The sequence below is a fragment of the Terrapene carolina genome, unplaced genomic scaffold (genome assembly GCF_002925995.2).
Source record: "Terrapene carolina triunguis isolate 2854851 unplaced genomic scaffold, T_m_triunguis-2.0 Scaffold68, whole genome shotgun sequence".
Classification (NCBI taxonomy): domain Eukaryota; kingdom Metazoa; phylum Chordata; order Testudines; family Emydidae; genus Terrapene; species Terrapene triunguis.
This window is the reverse complement of record NW_020664419.1, coordinates 9,784,387-9,804,176: the sequence shown is the minus strand read 5'-3', so window position 1 is coordinate 9,804,176 and position 19,790 is coordinate 9,784,387. Positions and strand designations below refer to the sequence as shown.

The following is a 19,790-nucleotide window of genomic DNA, read 5'->3' as shown; positions in this document are numbered from 1 at the left end:
AGCTCAGGCAGGTATAAAAGTTTAATGTGTGTCCTTTTGTGACTGACAGCATCCAATTATAATTTCAAGGAGCTTTTCTCCTCCAAACTGGGGGAAATAGTTTAGCTCTGACACATTTACAGACACAAAACTATCAGCAAAATTGGAGAGACCAACGCACACAGTGGGACAAATTTATCCCTGAAGTATGCCATTTAAATAAATAGAGTTATGCCAGAGATTAACGTGTGTGTGTTATATAAAATGTACTCTTAAGGCCCAATTCTGCTCTCACTGACATCATTGAAAATGCAGTGAAGTCAGTGAGATTGCATTAGAGTAACCGTTGGCAGAGACCTTAGTCCTTACAACACAAGTTAAACATAAGTATTTAGCAACAGTCACAGCATAAACAGATGCCAGCAGATGGTATTACACTGAATAAAATCAATCAAGGGCATATACAATATGTCAAGAGTACCGTTACAAAAACAAAGAGGAGACCTGTACATCTGTTTCTTAATGAAGCCATTAATAAAAAAACTATTAGCCAGCAAACCGAAAGATAAAGTCCAGGAGGACAGCAACAATGCAACAATAGATAAAGAAATGTGGTATGTATCCCAGTTCGACAGTCAAAATAAAACAGGATGTTAAGCTGACACTGAAGGACCAGATCATGCAAGGCATTGTCGTGCAGAACTCTGGTAGACATATGACGACCCAAGATTTCAGGCTCATAGTCAGACTCGGGGGTTTGCAGTGATTTCTCCTCATACGACCTTGCAGGAAAGAGTAACTATTTCCCATTCTGCACTGCTCTTCAACCACTGTGACTTCCTGCTAACAGAGCAGAGGAAAGGGCCAAAAATAAGATGTTTTAGGCGAACTAAATAATCCCCAGGCTACCTTCCAAGAGTGACAAAACAATTATTGTGGGGAGAGTTAGAGCTGTCTTTGACCTGGAATAACCAACTGCCTCGCCATAGTTACTGCTTGCAGATGTCTACATGGCAGATGGCATATAATTGCATTCTCTGGAGTGCACTATATTTCTTGTATTTTACCAGAAGGAGTTTGCACTGGACACGTTAGTCACAAATGAGGAGTAACTGCTAACCTACAGTTAATGTTAAATATTGGTTTCCATTCTAACCTCCTCTTTTCACTCTATCAGAACTTTCACCTTTTGTGATGAAGATTTCCATTCATGGCCTCTGCCTGAAGCTGAATATATTTCGAAAGTTTGAGCAAACCAAACAAAAACAAAATAAAACCAAAAAAAAAAAAATCATTCAGCCACTTTTACCTATAAGGAAAGTGACAAAATATATACTTTTCCAATAGTACAAAAAAACCTCATGACCTTTTTTCTAAACAGCTCTACAGCCTAGATGGATGGAAGTTGAAATTTGAAATATACCATTGATGTAGTCCTCACTGACAAGATATGCCTTTGATTGTACTGGTTTTCATTTGACTGAGTTATGAGCCTTAGAAATTAGCATATTAAGTATGTGTAGAAAATGTTTTTGCTAAGTTTATTAGGCATGCAGCTAAGAAAGGACTTGCTGCAGGAGTATATGTGGCTAAGCAACCTCTGCCATATCCCTCATTATAACTGACTACATGGTTCACTATGCCATTAAGCTTGCCTTCTCTCTCTAGGCGCTTATATGGCCCTTGTCAAAAAAATTCACAAACTATAGTGACAAGTCTCATTTATAGGTGATGGGAGCCATATAACCTAGATCAGTGGCTCTCAACATTTCCCATGCCAAAACTCCAAGTTACAACAGAAAAAAAAAATTGGGAACCTTCCTGTCTAGCCATAAAGAAAGGAAAGGTGGTCATGACTCGGTGAAATCTGCATGTGACTCCCAGTTTGAGAACCCATGATATACAACAAAGTTAGGTGCCTAGCAAAATGTGTAGGCAAGTATACTGATGGCTCCTTATAGACTATGTAAGAGGCAAAAGGGTTGAAAGAGAACTCCCCATCCTTTGTAAGGGGAGCAGAAGAAAGCCCTACTCAGATACACCTTAGGCAGTGCTTCATTTGTAATGAAAGAGGAGCCGGGGCTGAAGAAAAGAGGTGCCAGGGCTCAAGCAATTATTTGCTTTCATAACTGGTGCAGCAAGCCCAGAGGTGCCGGGGCTATGAACTGCCAAACCTAGAAGTGCTGGGGCTCAGGCCTGGCACAAATTAAGCACTGGCTTTTCGGTGTTCCACGTGTGGGGCAGATGTGAAGATGAACACAAGGTTCAAACACGTTACATTTTAGAAGGTGGCAAAGAGCGGATTTTACATCATGCCAGACAAGTGCATGGGGAGAACAGAAGAGAACAAACAAAGAATAAGACCAGCTAACACCTACATATTTAAGGCTCAGATGACCTGAAACAAGCTGGGTTGCCATGGAACTGCCATTTAACAGCAGCATATAATATGGATCTCACAGAATTCAGAGTGCTTTCCTCTCCCTCCCCCCAACTTTTTAATGCTGGTGAAAGTGGCACACTGACAACAGAAGAAAATGAAATCTATTTATCCATAAAACAGGCACATCACCACAGACTAGCTTCCCCAATGCTGCCCTCCTAATATTCCTCAGTGTGATTAGCCGTCTAAGGGCAGCTGAACATTCATACCAAATCAGTCTTGCTGCCAAGTATGCCATCCTGTGTATTAATCAATGCCAACTGGCACAGTTCTGGTCCAGTTGTTTGTTTGTTTCATTTTTGTTTTTTTAAAGGTTCATAACCTGCCGCTAGGAACGGGACTAAGACCATCAGCTTTTTCCCACAGGACCAAACAGACATTATAAACTGACAAATTTCACCTGCAAGATTACAGCCAGCAGCCAACCCACTGCATCATCCAGGACCATTCGTGCAATATAATGAAAGGCATGGCTTGCAGTAAACCCCCACATCTCTCCAGCTTACAATGCTCATTCGCATGTGGATTTGGGATTTTTTTTTTTGGTTCCTAGAGAAAAATAATTTAAAATCTCTTACATTTGCTCCAACCTTTCTGCTACTAAATAAATAAATAAAACACCAAGAACAATTTAGACTGAGAGAATCAATGGGAGCTGAGTGCCACACCCGCTTAGGTCCCTTGGAAAATTTCAGCCTTAGAGCTGAGCAAAAAGCATAGCTACACTGTATATTGAAGCAATACATCATTAATTTAGGTCCAGACCACACTATGATTAGACCAGAGATGGATAAATGACAAGTGATCCAGAAAATAATGTCATTATTGGCCATGAAAGACTATCTGAGCAATACTGCTGAAAACAAATGAATGGATTGGGATTGTACTGATAAAAATCATAACATTTTTATGACACAGACTGAAAAACACAGCACACTTATATTATATGCTCTATAAATTGATTTTTTCATGGTTCTCTTGTCAAGCCACTGAACAAACTGAATAATCGGTTAAGGAACTATGATAGAGATGTGACCAATTTTTGTGATTTCCCCCCCCTCATATTAAAATGTAGTGAGACTCAGGAAAGTAACATTGTGGTGTTCTGTTTCCTCACCATGATTTCAGGTATAACTGGTTCCATTTACAACTCTTAAGGTGAGTTCAGGAACCACTGGCACTGCAAACTCAACCTGGGATCTGCAAGTCCAGTTGTGTTCTGACTCAGACATCATCCCCAGCAATGCAGATCCTGCAATCAGAATGTACTTTGCTGATGGGGGCAGGGGGGGGTTAAAGATGCATGAGGCAGGAAAAAAAAATCCTGCTCACTCCTCTGCAGATGTATTGGTTCTGCAGGGTAAAGTGGAACAAAACTTCTGTGTATCAGTGAAGTCAGCAGATGTGACTCAAAGACATTCTGGACCCGATTCTTCACTGCTTTATACCTCGCATTGACATTTGCGCCATGTAAACTGCGCATAAAACACTGCCGTCGTGACTTGGTAGCAGTTTGCATCCAATCTGCACAGTTGTAATGACAACGCAAAAGACACAGAACAATGGAGAAAGACACCCTGAGTGTCTGAGTGCTATCTGCCGACTTCACTGATACAAACAAGTTCTACTCCTGTTCACATTGCTGAGCCGATATGTAATGAGCAGAAGATATCTGGAATCAAAAATATAAACTGCTCCTTAAATGGTATTTCTGCTAATCATTCCCCTTGTCTTTCATGTTCTTGCACTGCTATTTAGTATCATTTACGGTAACAAAAATTAAGGAAATGTATCCCACAATCCCATGGGCTGATTTTCTTTGTCCTCAGGACAGTCAAGTTTGGTGGATAGTCATGTCCTCCCACACTGCACCGCGAACAATGGGCTAGAGCAGTTTGGGAGGATGCTAAGAAGTCTGGGATATGGGTGATTGGACTCAGGCCTCATAATGCAGTGTAGATGCCGGAGCCCAAGGTTGGGACCAAGGGTTCAACAATTCCTAACCTGGGATTACAAATGAGTGTAGATGCGCAAGCCCTAGGTTAACAAACCCAGGGTTTGCAACTTGAGTTCTACTAACTCTTACGTTGCAGTGTAGACATACCCATAAGCCCTAACTGACCCCAAAGGAAGAACTCCACTCACAGCCTCCCAAGCTGTGCAAACCCATGGAAAGTTGTGAATCCGGCTACCACACCCAGTTAAGTGATTCATGTGGAACAGGAAAAGGACCCAGAAAGCAATTATTCAACATACCAGAAGGGATGGCAAAAGAGAGAGAATCAGGTGAAGAAAGAGGAGACTTCACCTCCCACCTACACTGGGGTCTCAAGTCATTTGAATGAACAACGGGCCACTCGTTGGTTCCTTTGTTCAAACTTACTCAACACTGGCATTCTCCCTCCTGTAATATTCTACACCAAGGGTCGGCAACCTATGGCACGCGTGCCGAAGACGGCACGTGAGCTGATTTTTAATGGCACGCTGGAGCCTGCCAGGACTCCAGCGTGCCATTAAAAATCCTGCCCAGCCCGGCCCGCTCTCCTCTGCCCTCCGCTCCCCCTGCGAGGGCAGGGAGCAGAAGCATAGCCGTGCACACGGGGTGGGCAAATGGCCCCACTCTCCCGGCACGGCAAGCTGCGGGGTCTGCGCTCCTGGCCGGAGCGCCGGGCTGAGCGCAGCAAGCTGCCGGCCCCTCCCCCGCCTTCTCCCCTCCCCTGGAGCCCTGCCGCCCCGCGCGCAGCGCTCTGGGGGTCGGGGCTGCGCGCTCCCGCGGGGCAGTGTTTGGCTCCGCAGGGAGGGAAAGACGCTCCCCGCTCACCCGGAGCCCTGCCGCCGCACACACAGCGCTCTGAGGGGCGGGGCTGTGCGCTCCTGCGGAACAGCATATCTGGCTCTGCGTGCAGCCTCATGGTAAGGGGTCCGGGGCCGGGGGGGTTGGATAAGGGGTGGGGGCAGTCAGGGGACAGGGAGCAGGGTGGGTTGGATGGGGGGAGGGTCCCAGGGGGTGGTGATTAGGGGCAGGGATCTCTGGAGGGGGCAGTCAGGGAGCGGGGGGGTTGGATGGGGCATGGGAGTCCCGGGGTCTGTCAGGGGGCGGGTGGTGGATAGGGGTCAGGGCAGTCAGGGGACAGGGAGCAAGGAGGGTCCTGGGGGAGGCAGTTAGGGTGGGGGGTCTCTGGAGGGGGTGGTCAGGGGACAAGGAGCTGGGGGGGTTGTATGAGTCGGGAATTCTGGGGGTCCTGTCAGGAGGCAGGGGTGTGGAGAGGGGTTGGGGCAGGCAGGGAGCGGGGAGGGGGGAGTTTGGATGGGTCGGGAGTTCTGGGGGTCCTGTCAGGGGGCGGGGAACGGTTGGATAGGCATGGGAGTCCCGGGGGTCTGGCTGGCGGCAGGGGTGTGGATAAGGGTCGGGGCAGTCAGGGGACAGGTAGGGGGTAGGGTCCAGTCAGGGGACAAGGAACAGGGAAGCTTAGATAGGGGGTGGGGTCCTGGGGAGCAGTTGGGGGCAGGGGTCCCAGGAGGGGGTAGTCAGGGGACAAGGAGCAGGGGGGCTGGGAGTTCTTAAGGGGGCAGTCACCCAGCCCTCTCCCCTGAGCCCTGACCCCCACACACACACCCCGCCCTCTGCCCTGAGCCCCGCACACACCCCAGACCCCTGCCCAGAGCCCTGTACCTCCCTCATACGCACCCAGGCCTCTGCTTGACTCCTTCATCCCACCCTTACAACCCTAGCCCTGACTCTGGCACCCCCACACATCCCCAGCCCCCCCACACCCTATGCACCTGCCACATCCCCACCCCCACCTGAAGCACCAAACGGGAGCTCCTGCACCCCCCCACACATTCCCATCTGCACCCCTCACATCAAATGGGAGCTGCCCAGGTAAGTGCCCCACATCCGAACCTCCTGCCCCAACCCTGAGCCCCCTCCCTCATTTTAGCTCCTGGCCCGACCCTTCACCCCCAGCCCTGTGCTCAGTGCATTCCCACCCTCAGCTCAGTGCAGAGAGAGGAAGAGAATGGCCAGAACCAGGGAGAAGGTAGGTACCCACTGTATGTAGGGAGGGCCGGGACCCCAGACTGGCAGCGGGCTGAGCGGATCCGGCAGCCAGGATCCCGGCTGGCAGGAGCCAGCGGATGGAACCCCTGAGCGGCAGTGAGCTGAGCCGCTCAGTCCACTGCTGGTCTGGGGTCCCGGCCGCCGGCCCCACACAGCCCGCTGCTGGTCTGGGGTTCGGGCTGCCGGACCCTTGCCAGCCGGGGTCCCGGCCGCAGGCCTCGCTCAGCCCGCTGCCGGCCTAGGTGAACAGAACCCCAGACCAGCAGTGGGCTGAGCGGCGTAAGATCAACATTTTAATTTCATTTTAAATGAAGCTTCTTAAACATTTTGAAAACCTTGTTTATTTTACAATACAACACTAGTTTAGTTATATAATATAAAGAACAGGAGTACTTGTGGCACTTTAGAGACTAACAAATTTATTAGAGCATAAGCTTTCGTGGGCTACAGCCCACTTCTTCGGATGCATGAGTACTCCTGTTCTTTTTGCGGATACAGACTAACACGGCTGCTACTCTGAAACCTGTCATTATATAATATATAGACTTATAGAGAGAGACCTTCTAAAAAACATTAAAATGTATTACCGGCACGCGAAACCTTAAATTAGAGTGAATAAATGAAGACTCGGCACACCGCTTCTGAAAGGTTGCCGACCCCTGTTCTACACATTATATGGGAAACTTGCCAAGTGAATGAGGCAGCACGAATGCTCAAAATGAAGTCATAAGAAAGAAACTGGAGAGGAACTGGCCCAGTCTAGATACTTACATGCCTCCTATTCACTGTCTGTCTTTCTTTTAACTCTTGAGAATGTTGTGCACATACACTACAGCTGCTTTGTAACTTGCATGCATGGTGTACTCCGCCAGACACCATATGAGTTAATAATCCTGGAAGCACTACAGGAATTACCACCAAAGAATAATGTCCGACGTTAGAGATGGGAAAGAACTGTTATATCATATTATCCACCTCCCCCTGCAGGATATAGCCTTCATATAGAGGATGCTTCAGATATGGAACTGAGAACAGATGCTACATATAGTTAACTTGATTTCCTATTCTTAGTCTAGCTGAAAAGGATTTTCCTTCAGCGCATGGAAAGATACAGTAATGCACCACAAAAAGAGCATCATGAAGCCACTGCATATAGCAGAAGATGGATAGAAATTGGCTTGAGCTGCAAAATTTGAATCCAGAGGCAAATTTTAATCCATGTCTGGGGGTATTCACATGCTGAGTTTTGGTTTTGACCCATCATTAAAAACAACCAGCCAAATTCAGCTATGGTGTACGTGGGCATGACTTCACTTGAATCTGACCCAGTATTCCCTTGAATTTGACATCACCACAGAAATATGAACTACATAATAACACCACAACACATTTATACAGCTTCTTTCATCCAAAGATCTCTGGATATTTTCCAGCACTGATTAATGAAGTCACACATGTAAGGCTGGTATCACAGTATCCATTTAACATACAAGTACATAGAAAGTTGCCTCAGTTCACACATGGCAAAATCAGGAACAGAACTTAAAAGTCATACTTTCCATTGTTCTACCATAACCACTGGACCACATCAAGAGAAGAGTTGCTGCAGTACCATCCCATCCCCAAACTAGACATATGCGTGTGGGATTTGAGTCATAACATGAAACTGCAGGTGGTGTTCAGGTCCTTGGTGGAAAAAGGTTGAGAGCCACTAGGCTTAGAGTATGCATTACACTGTCCACAGAAACTGTGCCTTATGGCAGAATGACAAATTCATCATCTGGGGTTTTATCTGCATGCTTTGTTTTGTTTTTTAAACTTTGCATTTCTATAGTACAGCGGTTCTTAACCAGGGGTCCACAGCTCCCAGGGTGGCTGTGAGATGGTTTCAGGGGGGCCCCGGGGCCCCAAACCCCAGCACCCCCGCGGGGCTGAAACCAGGAACAGAGCCACAGGGCTGCAGCTGTGAGCCCCACTGCCCCATGGGGCTGAAACTGGGAGTGGAGCCGCGGGAAGCCCTGAGCCCCAGCACTCCCCCAGGGCCAAAACTCCAAGCCCCAGCACTCCCCCGGTCTAAAGCCCTGACCCCAGTGCCCCCATGGGGTGAAAACCCCACGCTCCCATGTCCCACCTGGAGCCCTGAGCCTCCCTCACCCCGTGGCTGAAGCCTCAGTCCCCTAGTGGCTGAAGTCCGGCGCCCTGAGTGCCCTCCCAACACACACATACCCGGTGGCTGAAGCTAGGAGCCCCAAGGCCTCCCACTGGTCCCTGGAATTTTTTTAATATTTTGCGGGGGGTGGGCTCTACTAATGAATTAAATCTCACAACACTCCTGTAAGGTAGGTCAGTATTATTATTCCCACTTCACAAACAAGGAAGGGAAAGCAGAGAGGCATTAAGAGCCAGATTTACAGTGGTATTTAGGCACCTAAAGACACAGATAGGCATCTAGTAGGACTTATAAAAAACAACTTAGCAGGTTAGGCACTGATCTCCCATTGACTATTGTACATCAGCAACCTAGGCCATTGGGGGGAGGGATAGCTCAGTGGCTTGAGCATTGGCCTGAGCATTAGCCTGCTAAACCCAGACTTGTGAGCTCAACCCTTGAGGGGGCCAGTTAGGGATCCAGGGCAAAAATCTGCCTGGGGATTGGTCCTGCTTTGAGCAGGCAGTTGGACTAGATGACCTCCTAAGATCCCTTCCAACCCTGATATCCTATGACATAGATGGGACTACAACCCAGACCTCTCAGTACTGTGCTTTAACCAAGAGACCATCCTCGGTCTTTTGACTTTCCTCTATTGCAGATAATGCCACACAACCTGTCATATTCATATATTTTCAGTTTTATTTCTGTTTATGATCTCTATTAATATGTCAGGGATGCACCTGCTTGCTTGTCTGAGTAAGAATTATCTGAGCTGTCAGTAAAGAATATTAAAGTTGCTTGATTTTTTTTTAAAATGGGAAGTGACAGGACCGATTATAACAGTTGATTCAATGTCCTTGATTGTGAAGCCCTCTAAAGCCTTTTATCTAGGTCTATCTTTTAATAGGCTGGGATTTATGTCTATAACATCTCTCTGAACAACATGGTCTCACGGCTTCTGCTAAAAGTACACTGCATTAGACAGTGCAAATGTCAATTCCGCATTAGAAATACGAATAGAACAATCCAAGGCTGATGTACTTTTGTTGGCCAGCTTCTGTTCTCAGTTACTTCAGTGTCAATCTGGAGCAACTACAGCAAACTGGAACAGCTGAAATCAATAAAATTACTCCAGATTTACATTGGTGTAAATGACAGCAGACAACTCTCTTTTTCCTTCAGACATCTCTTACTTAAAGTGATGCACAAAGAGTTTTCTATATATCTAGGTTCTTACATGGCCCTTATCACTCTAGTATCGGAGCACCTTACACCTGTTTACCTTTGAGAAGCTTTTCTTTTCTGCTGAAACTTCAGCTCATTCCCAGCTTCTTTTCTACATGTGAGCTGATTCTTGCCTGGTAAAAAGCACAAGCCCTCCCCAAGTCAGTAAGGTGGACATTAGCTTGGAAAAGAGATGACTAAGGGAGCATATTATAGAGGTCTATAAAAGCATGAATGGTGTGGCGAAAGTGAATAAGGAAGTGTTATTTAACCCTTCATGTAACACAAGAACCAGGGGTCACCCAATGAAATTAATAGGCAGCAGGTTTAAAATAAGCACAAGAAAGTACTTCTTCACACAACCCAGAATCAACCTTGGAACTCATTGCCAGGGGATGTTGTGAAGACCAAACTATAACTGGGTTCAAAAAAGAATTAGATAAATTCATGGAGGACAGGTCTATCAATGGCTATCACCAAGATGGTCAGAGATTCAACCCCATACTCTGGATGTCCCTAAACCTCTGACTTCCAGATGCTAGGACTGGACGACAAGGGATGGATCACTCGGTAATTGCCCTGTTCTGTTCATTCCCTTTGAAGCATCTGGCCTTGGCCACTGTTGGAAAACAGGATACTGGCTTAGACGAACCATTGGTCTGACCCGTATGGCCATTCTTATGTTCTTACTAGGTTTTCTCTCCCCCTTTCAAACCCGTTATTTCCTTTATTATAATTTCTAGCCCAAGTAAACACAGATGAAAAAAAAGGAACCTATTAGGATGGGGCAAGGGGGTATAAATAGAAGTATAGGATTGAAATTAAATAAGAACATTTACACTGATATCAGGACAAAATTCCTAATGGCAAGAGCAGTTAGACAATGGAATAGTCTCTCCGGGGAAATGGTGGAAAAAAGCTTAGATTGAGAAAAGCCCAGGAGGATGGAATTCTGTTGTGAATGATCCTGCACTGTCCATGTAGATAGACTAACTATGCTATTCCCTCTTTTCTTTCTATGATTCAACAATTCCTCTTTATTTTTAAGCAGCTGGGTAATAAGAGTAAAAATAAAGTAATGGCAATAGTGCATAGATAGTGCTTTATATTTTCAAAGTCTTTTACAAGTGTTAACTAATTAAAATTAATTAGAGATACAGGCCCAGCCGGAAAGCCATATAAATATGTCTAGAAGAAGCTAGTGATGACCTACGTTCAAGAGACAGCATAGTCCAGTTTATAGGGGCACTGAACTAGGATCCAGGAAACCTGGGTTCTAGCCCTGATTTTGCTACTAAGATGTTGTGTGACCTTTGACTAACTCTGTTTCCCACCCTTTGTGTTACCTATTTAGACTGCAAGCTCTTCTACATAGGGATTGTCTCTTACTATGTGCTGTATATACTACTATGTGCCTAGCACAATGGAGCCCTGACCTATGTTGAGGACTATCATAGAGTTCAAGGCCAGAAGGGACCACCAGATCATCACGTCTGACCTCCTGTATATCACAGGCCACCAACAGCACCCAGCTCCCACACACTAAACCCAACAACCAAAATTAGACCAAAGTTATTACAGTCCACAGCTGTATACGCCTACTATAATACTAATAAGAGTGATTTTTTCTTTTACATTTCCCTCATCAGGGCCAAGATCCAAACATATACAATATGTTCAGCATTTGCTAGTCTACCAAATCAAAACAAAAAAACAAAAAACAAAACCAAGATCATTCTCAAGTGTGAGTAGGTCACTGTGCTGTAGCATTTTGAACTACCAAAGCTCCACCCTTTTCTGAGAACTCTTACATATCAAGCATCATAAATGTAAACATAGTTCTGTGTGGTAGAATAACATAGCTGGGCCGGCATTTTTAATGGGGTATTCTGTTAAACCACAGGGATATAACCATGTTTCTATAATATTCTAACACTTGAATAATGATGCCTTGCACTAACAGAACAACCTTCATTTGAAGATCTTAGAAAGATGTGCAAGCCTGAATTCATTTTCACAACACTGCTGAAAAATATATTAGGGTCTGATGCTACCCTCATAGAAACCTATGCCATAACTGCCATTGACTTCAGTGGTCCAAGCTCAAGCCTTATAAACAGAGAGCCAAGGTAACAGAGTTTAATAAAGACCAAGATGTGTAGATCCAGGAACCAAAACTCACAAACGATTTTCTCCAGAGGTACAGAGCAGCCATAACTCCTATTAACATTGGCTTGGATTTGTGAGTCCTCTGCATTTCTGATGATCAAGCCACTGCTTCAGGTGCCCTCAGGTTTTGAGAGAGAGAGAGAACAGGGCAGGAATAGAACCCATAGAAAATTAAAGGAGAGAGCAGGCTAACTATCAATTCCAAGGGCCTCTGTTCAGGGCTCCTAATCACATTGCTGCTGATGTTAACTCTCCATGTTCATTTTGCACTGTTAAAAAGAGTCTTTTCTTTTGTTCTTCCTGGAAAGTGTAATTAGACTAAAACTATATTGTTTAAATTGGAAATTTATGTGAAAATTAAAATGGATTCCTTATGAGAACTTGACTTTTTTAATCCAAAAAGCACTTCTCCACATGCACTCTGCCTCCATCCTCTGAAAAAAAAAGGGTATTTTAGTTCTTCTCCCTGGATACATAGGCTGTTTGTCCAAAGTTACTGTTGTTTCTAAATGTGATATCTGATACTACCAAGGAAAAGATGTCAGGCCCTCCTACCTGCTGACATCACAAGCAGTTCCTGTTCACATGTTATGACTGTCGAGTGGAGTTAAATGGAGAAAATACTGGGGTTTATCATCTGTTTTTCTCAGTTTGATATCTTAGGCCATCAGAAAGAAAGTTTTCTGATCAGTGAGAGCCAGGACCACCCATTTACCTGAACCCACCTATCAGGCCCTCCTACCTGCATTATCACCCAAATGCACATGGCACCATCCACCAAGAGGTGTCCTCAACACTAACACATAAGGTGGATATCTTCCTGCATCAGGTGGAGGAGGAGGTGGTTGGGTGTCTGCTTGCACAAGAGAGGAGGACTCCTCATTGTTTTTACAAGGGAGGAGGTTTATCCACCTCTACTAATACCATAGCATCTTGGTATGAGACCCAGCCAGTCACCCGCAAGCAAAGGAGTGAGTTAGTGATGAGAGACAGCCTCTGTGAGCATGAGGAGTGCGTGGGTGAGTCAGTGTATGTTGAAAAATGTACGTGCATAGGTGAGATTATTATGTGTGATTGAGCCACAGCATATGTGAGAGTGTGCATGGGTGCAAGAAGAGCCTTTAGTCTGGGTGTGAGAGACAGAGACGGGGTGTGAGAGGAGAGTGCTTGTGGGACAGGCTTTGAGTGAATATGTGACAGAGTGCGAATGAGCATATGGGAGGGGAGCGAAAAGTAATGTCACAGTGAGTGTTGGAATATGGAAGGAAGAGTGAGGACACAGGACTTAGAATCATAGAATCATAGAATATCAGGGTTGGAAGGGACCTCGGGAGGTCATCTAGTCCAACCCCCTGCTCAAAGCAGGACCAATTCCCAACTAAATCATCCCAGCAAGGGCTTTGTCAAGCCGGGCCTTAAAAACCTCCAAGGAAGGAGACTCCACCACCTCCCTAGGTAACGCATCCCAGTGCTTCACCACCCTCCTAGTGAAATAGTGTTTCCTAATATCCAACCTAGACCTCCCCCACTGCAACTTGAGACCATTGCTCCTTGTTCTGTCATCTGCCACCATTGAGAACAGCCGAGTTCCATCCTCTTTGGAACCCCCCTTCAGGTAGTTGAAGGCTGCTATCAAATCCCCCCTCATTCTTCTCTTCTGGAGACTAAACAATCCCAGTTCCCTCAGCCTCTCCTCATAAGTCATGCGCTCCAGACCCCTAATCATTTGAACAGAAAGGCCCTCAGACAGTGCCACCACCTCTAGCTTCCTTCTACACTGCACTTTACAACAAGGTTGGGACATAGTTACAGTTCACTTGTGGCCATGCACAACAACTGGGTTATTGTAACATAATTTGGGGTTGTCTGTGCAAATAGGGCCATATCTCGTTACTACCAAATTAAGGGAATCGCATTCCACCCCTATCTTTTCAGAACAAGAGCAACAGTCCCATAACACAGCTATAACAGCGTTTGCTCCCTTCTAAACATGCAAAATGATGGCCCCAACAGAGCTATAACTGTAATGTAAACAGAGCCTAAATTCTACAATGATAGATGCTTTAGAAATGCAGGATGATTAGATTAAACAGACCAGCTGACCAACCTAAGGCTTTCTCCCCTTCCCAACCTCTGTTCATTCCCTCTGGAGCACCTGGCATTGGCCACTGTCAGAAGACAGGATACTGGGCTAGATGGACCTTTGGTCTGACCCAGTAGGGCCATTCTTATGTTCTTAACCTAATGCATAGACAGCATTCTGCATCTCATGATCTCTTGGAATGTCACATTATCAGCTCTAAAAATTGTCATTGACCTGGCTTTAAAATTTCAAGGGCTTACAGAGAGAACGGTATTTAAATGATTATCTATTTTCTTAACAGATTCCATTGCTGTTGTGAAACTTTACATCTCCCAGTGGCAAGTCGACGCAGTTTTCCACCTGTCCAAGTGGGTAAATTGATTGTCTAGAGCTACAATAGGTGAATTTGTTGAACTTTGTAAAGATAAACAGTGGGCCAGCTCTTCAGCTAATGTAAATTGATGTAGCTGTACTGACTTTAATGGAGCCATGACAATGTACATCAGCTGCAGAAGTGGGCCAATATTTATCACTATGTTTTTGTTTGGTTTTAGGAGAAATATATTTCCTTCTGCATTGACTTTCCTCTTAGTTATTTGTCCCAACACAATATTCAGGAGTGAACACATACAACTTCAAAAATGGAGATAAAGGCAACAAAGGCACTACCAAACTTACCTACATAGAGTCTGGTTCACCACCATGTTATTCTTTTTTTACACCATTGGATGGGGTAAAACTGGAATAACACATGGATAAATCAGGACCATCATTTCCAGTGCAAAGTGATGTCAATACAAAACAAAAGAACCCAATTCCTGAAGTCAATGGGAATTTTGCTTGAGTGCTAGGCTCTCAGAGAGATTTTTCAACAGTATTCTCTCACTCTCGCTTTCCTTCCTTCCCATATCTTCATCTTCTCACTTCTCCTTTCTGAGCAGTTTCCGCTTTAGTCTTTCTTTTCTGCCCTCTTCATTTCCATTTCTGTCTCCTTCCCCTTTTTTCTTCTCTGTTTACATCTCTCTCTCTCACACACCTCACTCTTTTATCTCTGTCTCTTTATATTTGTCTCTCTTATGTCCTTTCCTGGTCTCCTCTACTTTCAGGATTGCCAAGGAGCAGAGATTTACTGGGATTTTGCTAATGAACAGAAGCTTTTCCCCTGTAGTCCAAGCCCTAGTGTGAAATTGACCAGGGCTATGTTTGTGACTCTAGTCAATTTCACACTGCTACCAGCACCAGGGGAAAAACTTTTGCAAAATTGTATGATCTAAACCAGTTTCATACTACAGCCAACTCCTTAAGAAAACACCACTGCACAAGAGCATTCACTGAAGGCAAATGACCAAGACTTCAGCATTCCAAAGGAGGCAATTCCCTGTGTCCCCCGCTACTGTATTATATTTGAAAAACAGTTTTTCTTTCACTTTCTGTCCTGATTTGGGGGTTCTGTGATTTCTTTACCACAGCTTATTTCATCACAGCCACCTAGAGAGATCCTGAGAACACAGGAAAAGGGCTGCTCTTGTGTTATAGGTGCTTTTAGCACTTTGACATCCTTAGATAAAAGATGACAGAGAACTAGAAAATATATGAACCTTCATCTAGTACCTTTCATCTGAGGGCCTCAAAGTTTTTCACCTCTGAGGCAAATAAGTATTATTATACAATTTTTACTGATGGGGAAACTGAGTCACGAAAATTAAGGTCCCATCTACACTATGAAAAATCTAGTATATTGTGGAATTAGCTTACATATGTCATTTCCAACATGGTTCAGCATTATATTGTAGAAGGGACCAAATCAGGCTTCAGCTTTGTTTGTAAATCATATTATAAAGGACTTGATCACTTGAACCTCATGGCCTGAGATAACTCCCAATTAAAACACTGAGAGCCTGTCCACAGACTTTAATGGGAGGGCCTTCAGGGTCTTGGACCCCGACACTCCAAGTTATGTATGTTCTGATCTTCCATTGATTTCAATGGAAACTAGGAGCCTTGCCTAAATACCTTTGAGGATCTGGGCTTTGTGAGTTGGACAGCAAATGGTCTAATTTGTCAGAAGATCTGAGCACTGACAAGTTCCATTTAAGTCAATGAGATTGGCAGGTGTTCGGGACCTTTGAAAGTCAGTGGCAGAAACAAAATTAGAACTCAGATTTCCTGATTAACAGGTCTGCACACTGCTACTAGGGTATGCTCTCTCCAAGAGTGGTAAAGGAACTGATTCACAAATATTGGGTTTTAAATGTAAAAATATTTATAATTGTCATAATAGGGCCGGTCCTACTTTCCTTATGCCAGCTCCCTTTGACTTTGATCTGTCTTCCATAATATGTTAATTATTTCTAATTTAATTTGCCTTTTTTTTTGCAAAACTTTGCAGTTTGACTATTAAACTAAGTCACATCTAAAAACTTCATTGCTTACAACTATAGTTAAATAGAATCCTGTGACCGGAGCTTGCAAATTGTGACATTAACAAATAATCTTTAAGGGCACAAACTACTCAGTGGCTACATTTAATTAATTTCAATGGCAACAGTAACACCAGTATATTTGAACCATTGGATAAAATGCACATAGCCACTTTGGGTCTCTAATGTGCTTCCACTGATTTCAATGGAGACATGATCGATCAGCCCCAGACATAGGAAGTCTTCAATGGCACAACTCATACAATGCGGAGAGAACTTCACAGACAATCTTCTGTGGTGACAGAGGTTTATAATTAGGCTTGGAAGGATTCGATTTTTAATCAGTAGATGTCAGTAAATGTTGATTTCATCATACACACAAACCAACAAAAATATTTCCAATGATAATAACTGACATTTACAAATAGGCAAAGAGAATGTATTAGAATTTACTTTGTACATTTTGACATGTGATGTTGATAATTTGTGTTTTAATGGTTATAAAACTTTAACTTTTTAATCTCAACATCTACATTAAATAACAATTATCTGTCACCCCTATTGTCTGACCCTCCCATAATTTCCCACAACTATGAAAATTTAATTAAATGAAAATAAAAAATGCGTTAAAATAAATATTGATATTATCCATTAAAAAAAAATTGAATTATGCCAAGCCTATTTATAGTGGAAACCACAGGGAACAGACTTGCAGCTTTAATTAATCTCTTCATGTTATGATTTTACTTTTTCCAACACCCTTTAGTGCAGGCAAAGAATTACATACCTAAGATGACAAGTAAGGACATGTTTCCTATTACACCAAATGTTGTCAGTACAAGAGCTAGACAAAGAGGATGAGAATAAACTAAAATAATAACATTTAGCACTTATACTGCACTTTGCATCTTGAAAGAGCTGTAAAACATTAGTTCGATTAACTGAACTATGCATTTTACTAAATATTACAATGTCTACTTATTATAATCCAGATGCATGACCTAGTTCAACATTAAATGTCTAGTCTGATTCTTACTCACAGTTTGTTCACAAGGAAATCAAAAGTGAACCAAAAATATACTAATGTTTACAGAGAGCCCTCCCTTGGAAGCAGAAAGAAGTTGAAATACTATGTTAGACTAGTCTAACTGTATTTTGTAAGTAGCACATACAGTGCTCAGTATGTAAAGTACAACCTAGAATTAATATCACTTATAGTCATTCTAAAGTTGCGTGTAAAGCTGCTCAAAATACAGCTGCCAGGGACACGCAGAACGTGACTGAGCCAGATGCTATAGAAGCGTAAAGTCAACAAATACAAGCAGTCCATATGCTAACCTCTCCTAGAACTCATGGCCATCCACATCCATAATGTCTTTTAAACAAACTTTTTTTAAACAAATACACACGCCTCCTTGCTGAAGTGAAAAGTATTTTACTACATCCTGTTCCCTTTTTTTACCATCTGTACATGTTTATTCTGAACCTTCAAAAAGTCTAACATTTTACTAATCTTTATGAACAGACACAAAATAAAACAAAACAGTGAAACCAGCAACAACTGTTAAACTATGGTAACGTACTAGATGAAACACATCCAACCCACTCTTATTATTTCTGATCTTTTTTCTACGAAGAGACTCTGCCATCAGCTTTAGCAGAAAGCATGGAAGTCAGACTACCTTTACCATTGCCCAATCAAGATAGCTCTCTCTCTCTCTTTCTCAGCCTATGTATATTTTAAATTACATTTCTATTAATATTTTTGATAAAACAAACATACTAGTCTGAATAGTGGGGTCAGTTGACCAGAAAGTGAGTTGACCAGGGGGGTCAATATTAGATATACACCCATTTTCTCTGTATACAAATATATTGTTATTTCTATTACTGATTCAACCTACTTCTTGCTACACACCCAAAGGGAAAAAAATGAGATACTGTATATAAGTGGGGCTGTCTTTTGGATGCTTTGGTGCCCACCAAAGTGCTGGATGGAATAGCACACACGCACAGGCACTCACAGTAACACAAACCAAACAACACAGGTACACTCACACACTTACTAAAACACATATAGCCACCAATATATGCATATATAGTCTTATATACATAATAATACATATCAAGGCATACACACTAATTCTAACACATTTTCAAATATATATGAAACACCACACACACAAAAATGACACAATCACAAACCAGCAAGCCTTCAAATGCATACAAACACATCACAACACACACATCCATCCTCAATCCACACAAACACAAACCTTCTCAAACACACATTCATGAGACAGACAAACACCAACACAAAGGTATCCGGACACACACACACACTCAAATGCATACACACACACCACGACACACAGCACACACCTCCTCAATCCACACAAACACAAACCTTCTCCAACACACACTCACGAGACAGAAACAAGAAACACGCCAACACCAGTGCATCCCGGACGGACACACACACCACACACACTCAAATGCCTACAAACACGCAGCAAGAGACACTCTTTGGCTCGTCCACACGATCGCACCCCACCAAACACAACCTCGGGCGCAGGCTGGCATACGGACACCATGCACACACACACTCCCCATCTGTCGGTAACTCACACACACAAGACTGATGGGGATGGATGGGCAGGAGCCAGCCAGCCCGGCCCCGCCAGCGGAGCGGGACGGTGGGTCCGGCTCCCATCCCCAGCCCCAGCAGCAGGACCGGCTGGGCGGCCGCATCCCGGCCCGATCATCACTTACGTTCCCAGGGTCTCCTTGAACTCGAAGATCTTCTTGATGTCCTCGGCTTGCTTCTTCCAGGAGGCGCTGCCCTCCCCGTTCTCCCGGGCCATGGCAGCGGCGGCGGCGGCGGCGCAGCTCTCCCGCCCGGGCAGGAGCCAGAGATGCTGAGTCCAGGGCAGGCAGGCGGGCAGCACGGGGAGCTTTTGCTTTCTCTTCTGCTGCTGCTTCCTCTTCCCACCCTCTCTTCTTTCTGCGGCTCTCCCACTCCGACTTCCTGCTCGCTGCGGCGCTGTGTGCTTCCTTCTGGCTCCAGCGGACCCTGCTTCCCTCCCCTCCCCTCCCGGCTTCTTCCTTCCCTTCGCTCTCCCGTCCCCCTTTTTTTATTTTTTCCTCCCCTCTTTCTCCCCCCCTCCCTTTCCTTGTTTCCTCCCTCGCTTTTTTCTCTCCTTCCTTCTTTCCTCTTTGCCCCTTTCCGTCCCTCTCTTCCCGTCTCTCCTTCCCCCCCC

The 19,790-nt window shown here is 44.4% G+C and overlaps 1 protein-coding gene across 1 annotated transcript in view; it reads right to left on the bottom strand.

The window, feature by feature from the left end:
- CAMK1D (calcium/calmodulin dependent protein kinase ID) overlaps positions 1 to 19,504 on the bottom strand; it is a 336,718-nt gene extending 317,214 nt beyond the window's left edge. The window contains exon 1 of the mRNA XM_026648638.2: positions 19,303 to 19,504. Within this exon, the coding sequence (XP_026504423.1) occupies positions 19,303 to 19,394 (92 nt within the window). The 5' untranslated portion in view covers positions 19,395 to 19,504. The remainder of the gene's footprint in view (positions 1 to 19,302) is intronic.
- Positions 19,505 to 19,790: the final 286 nt, after the last annotated feature.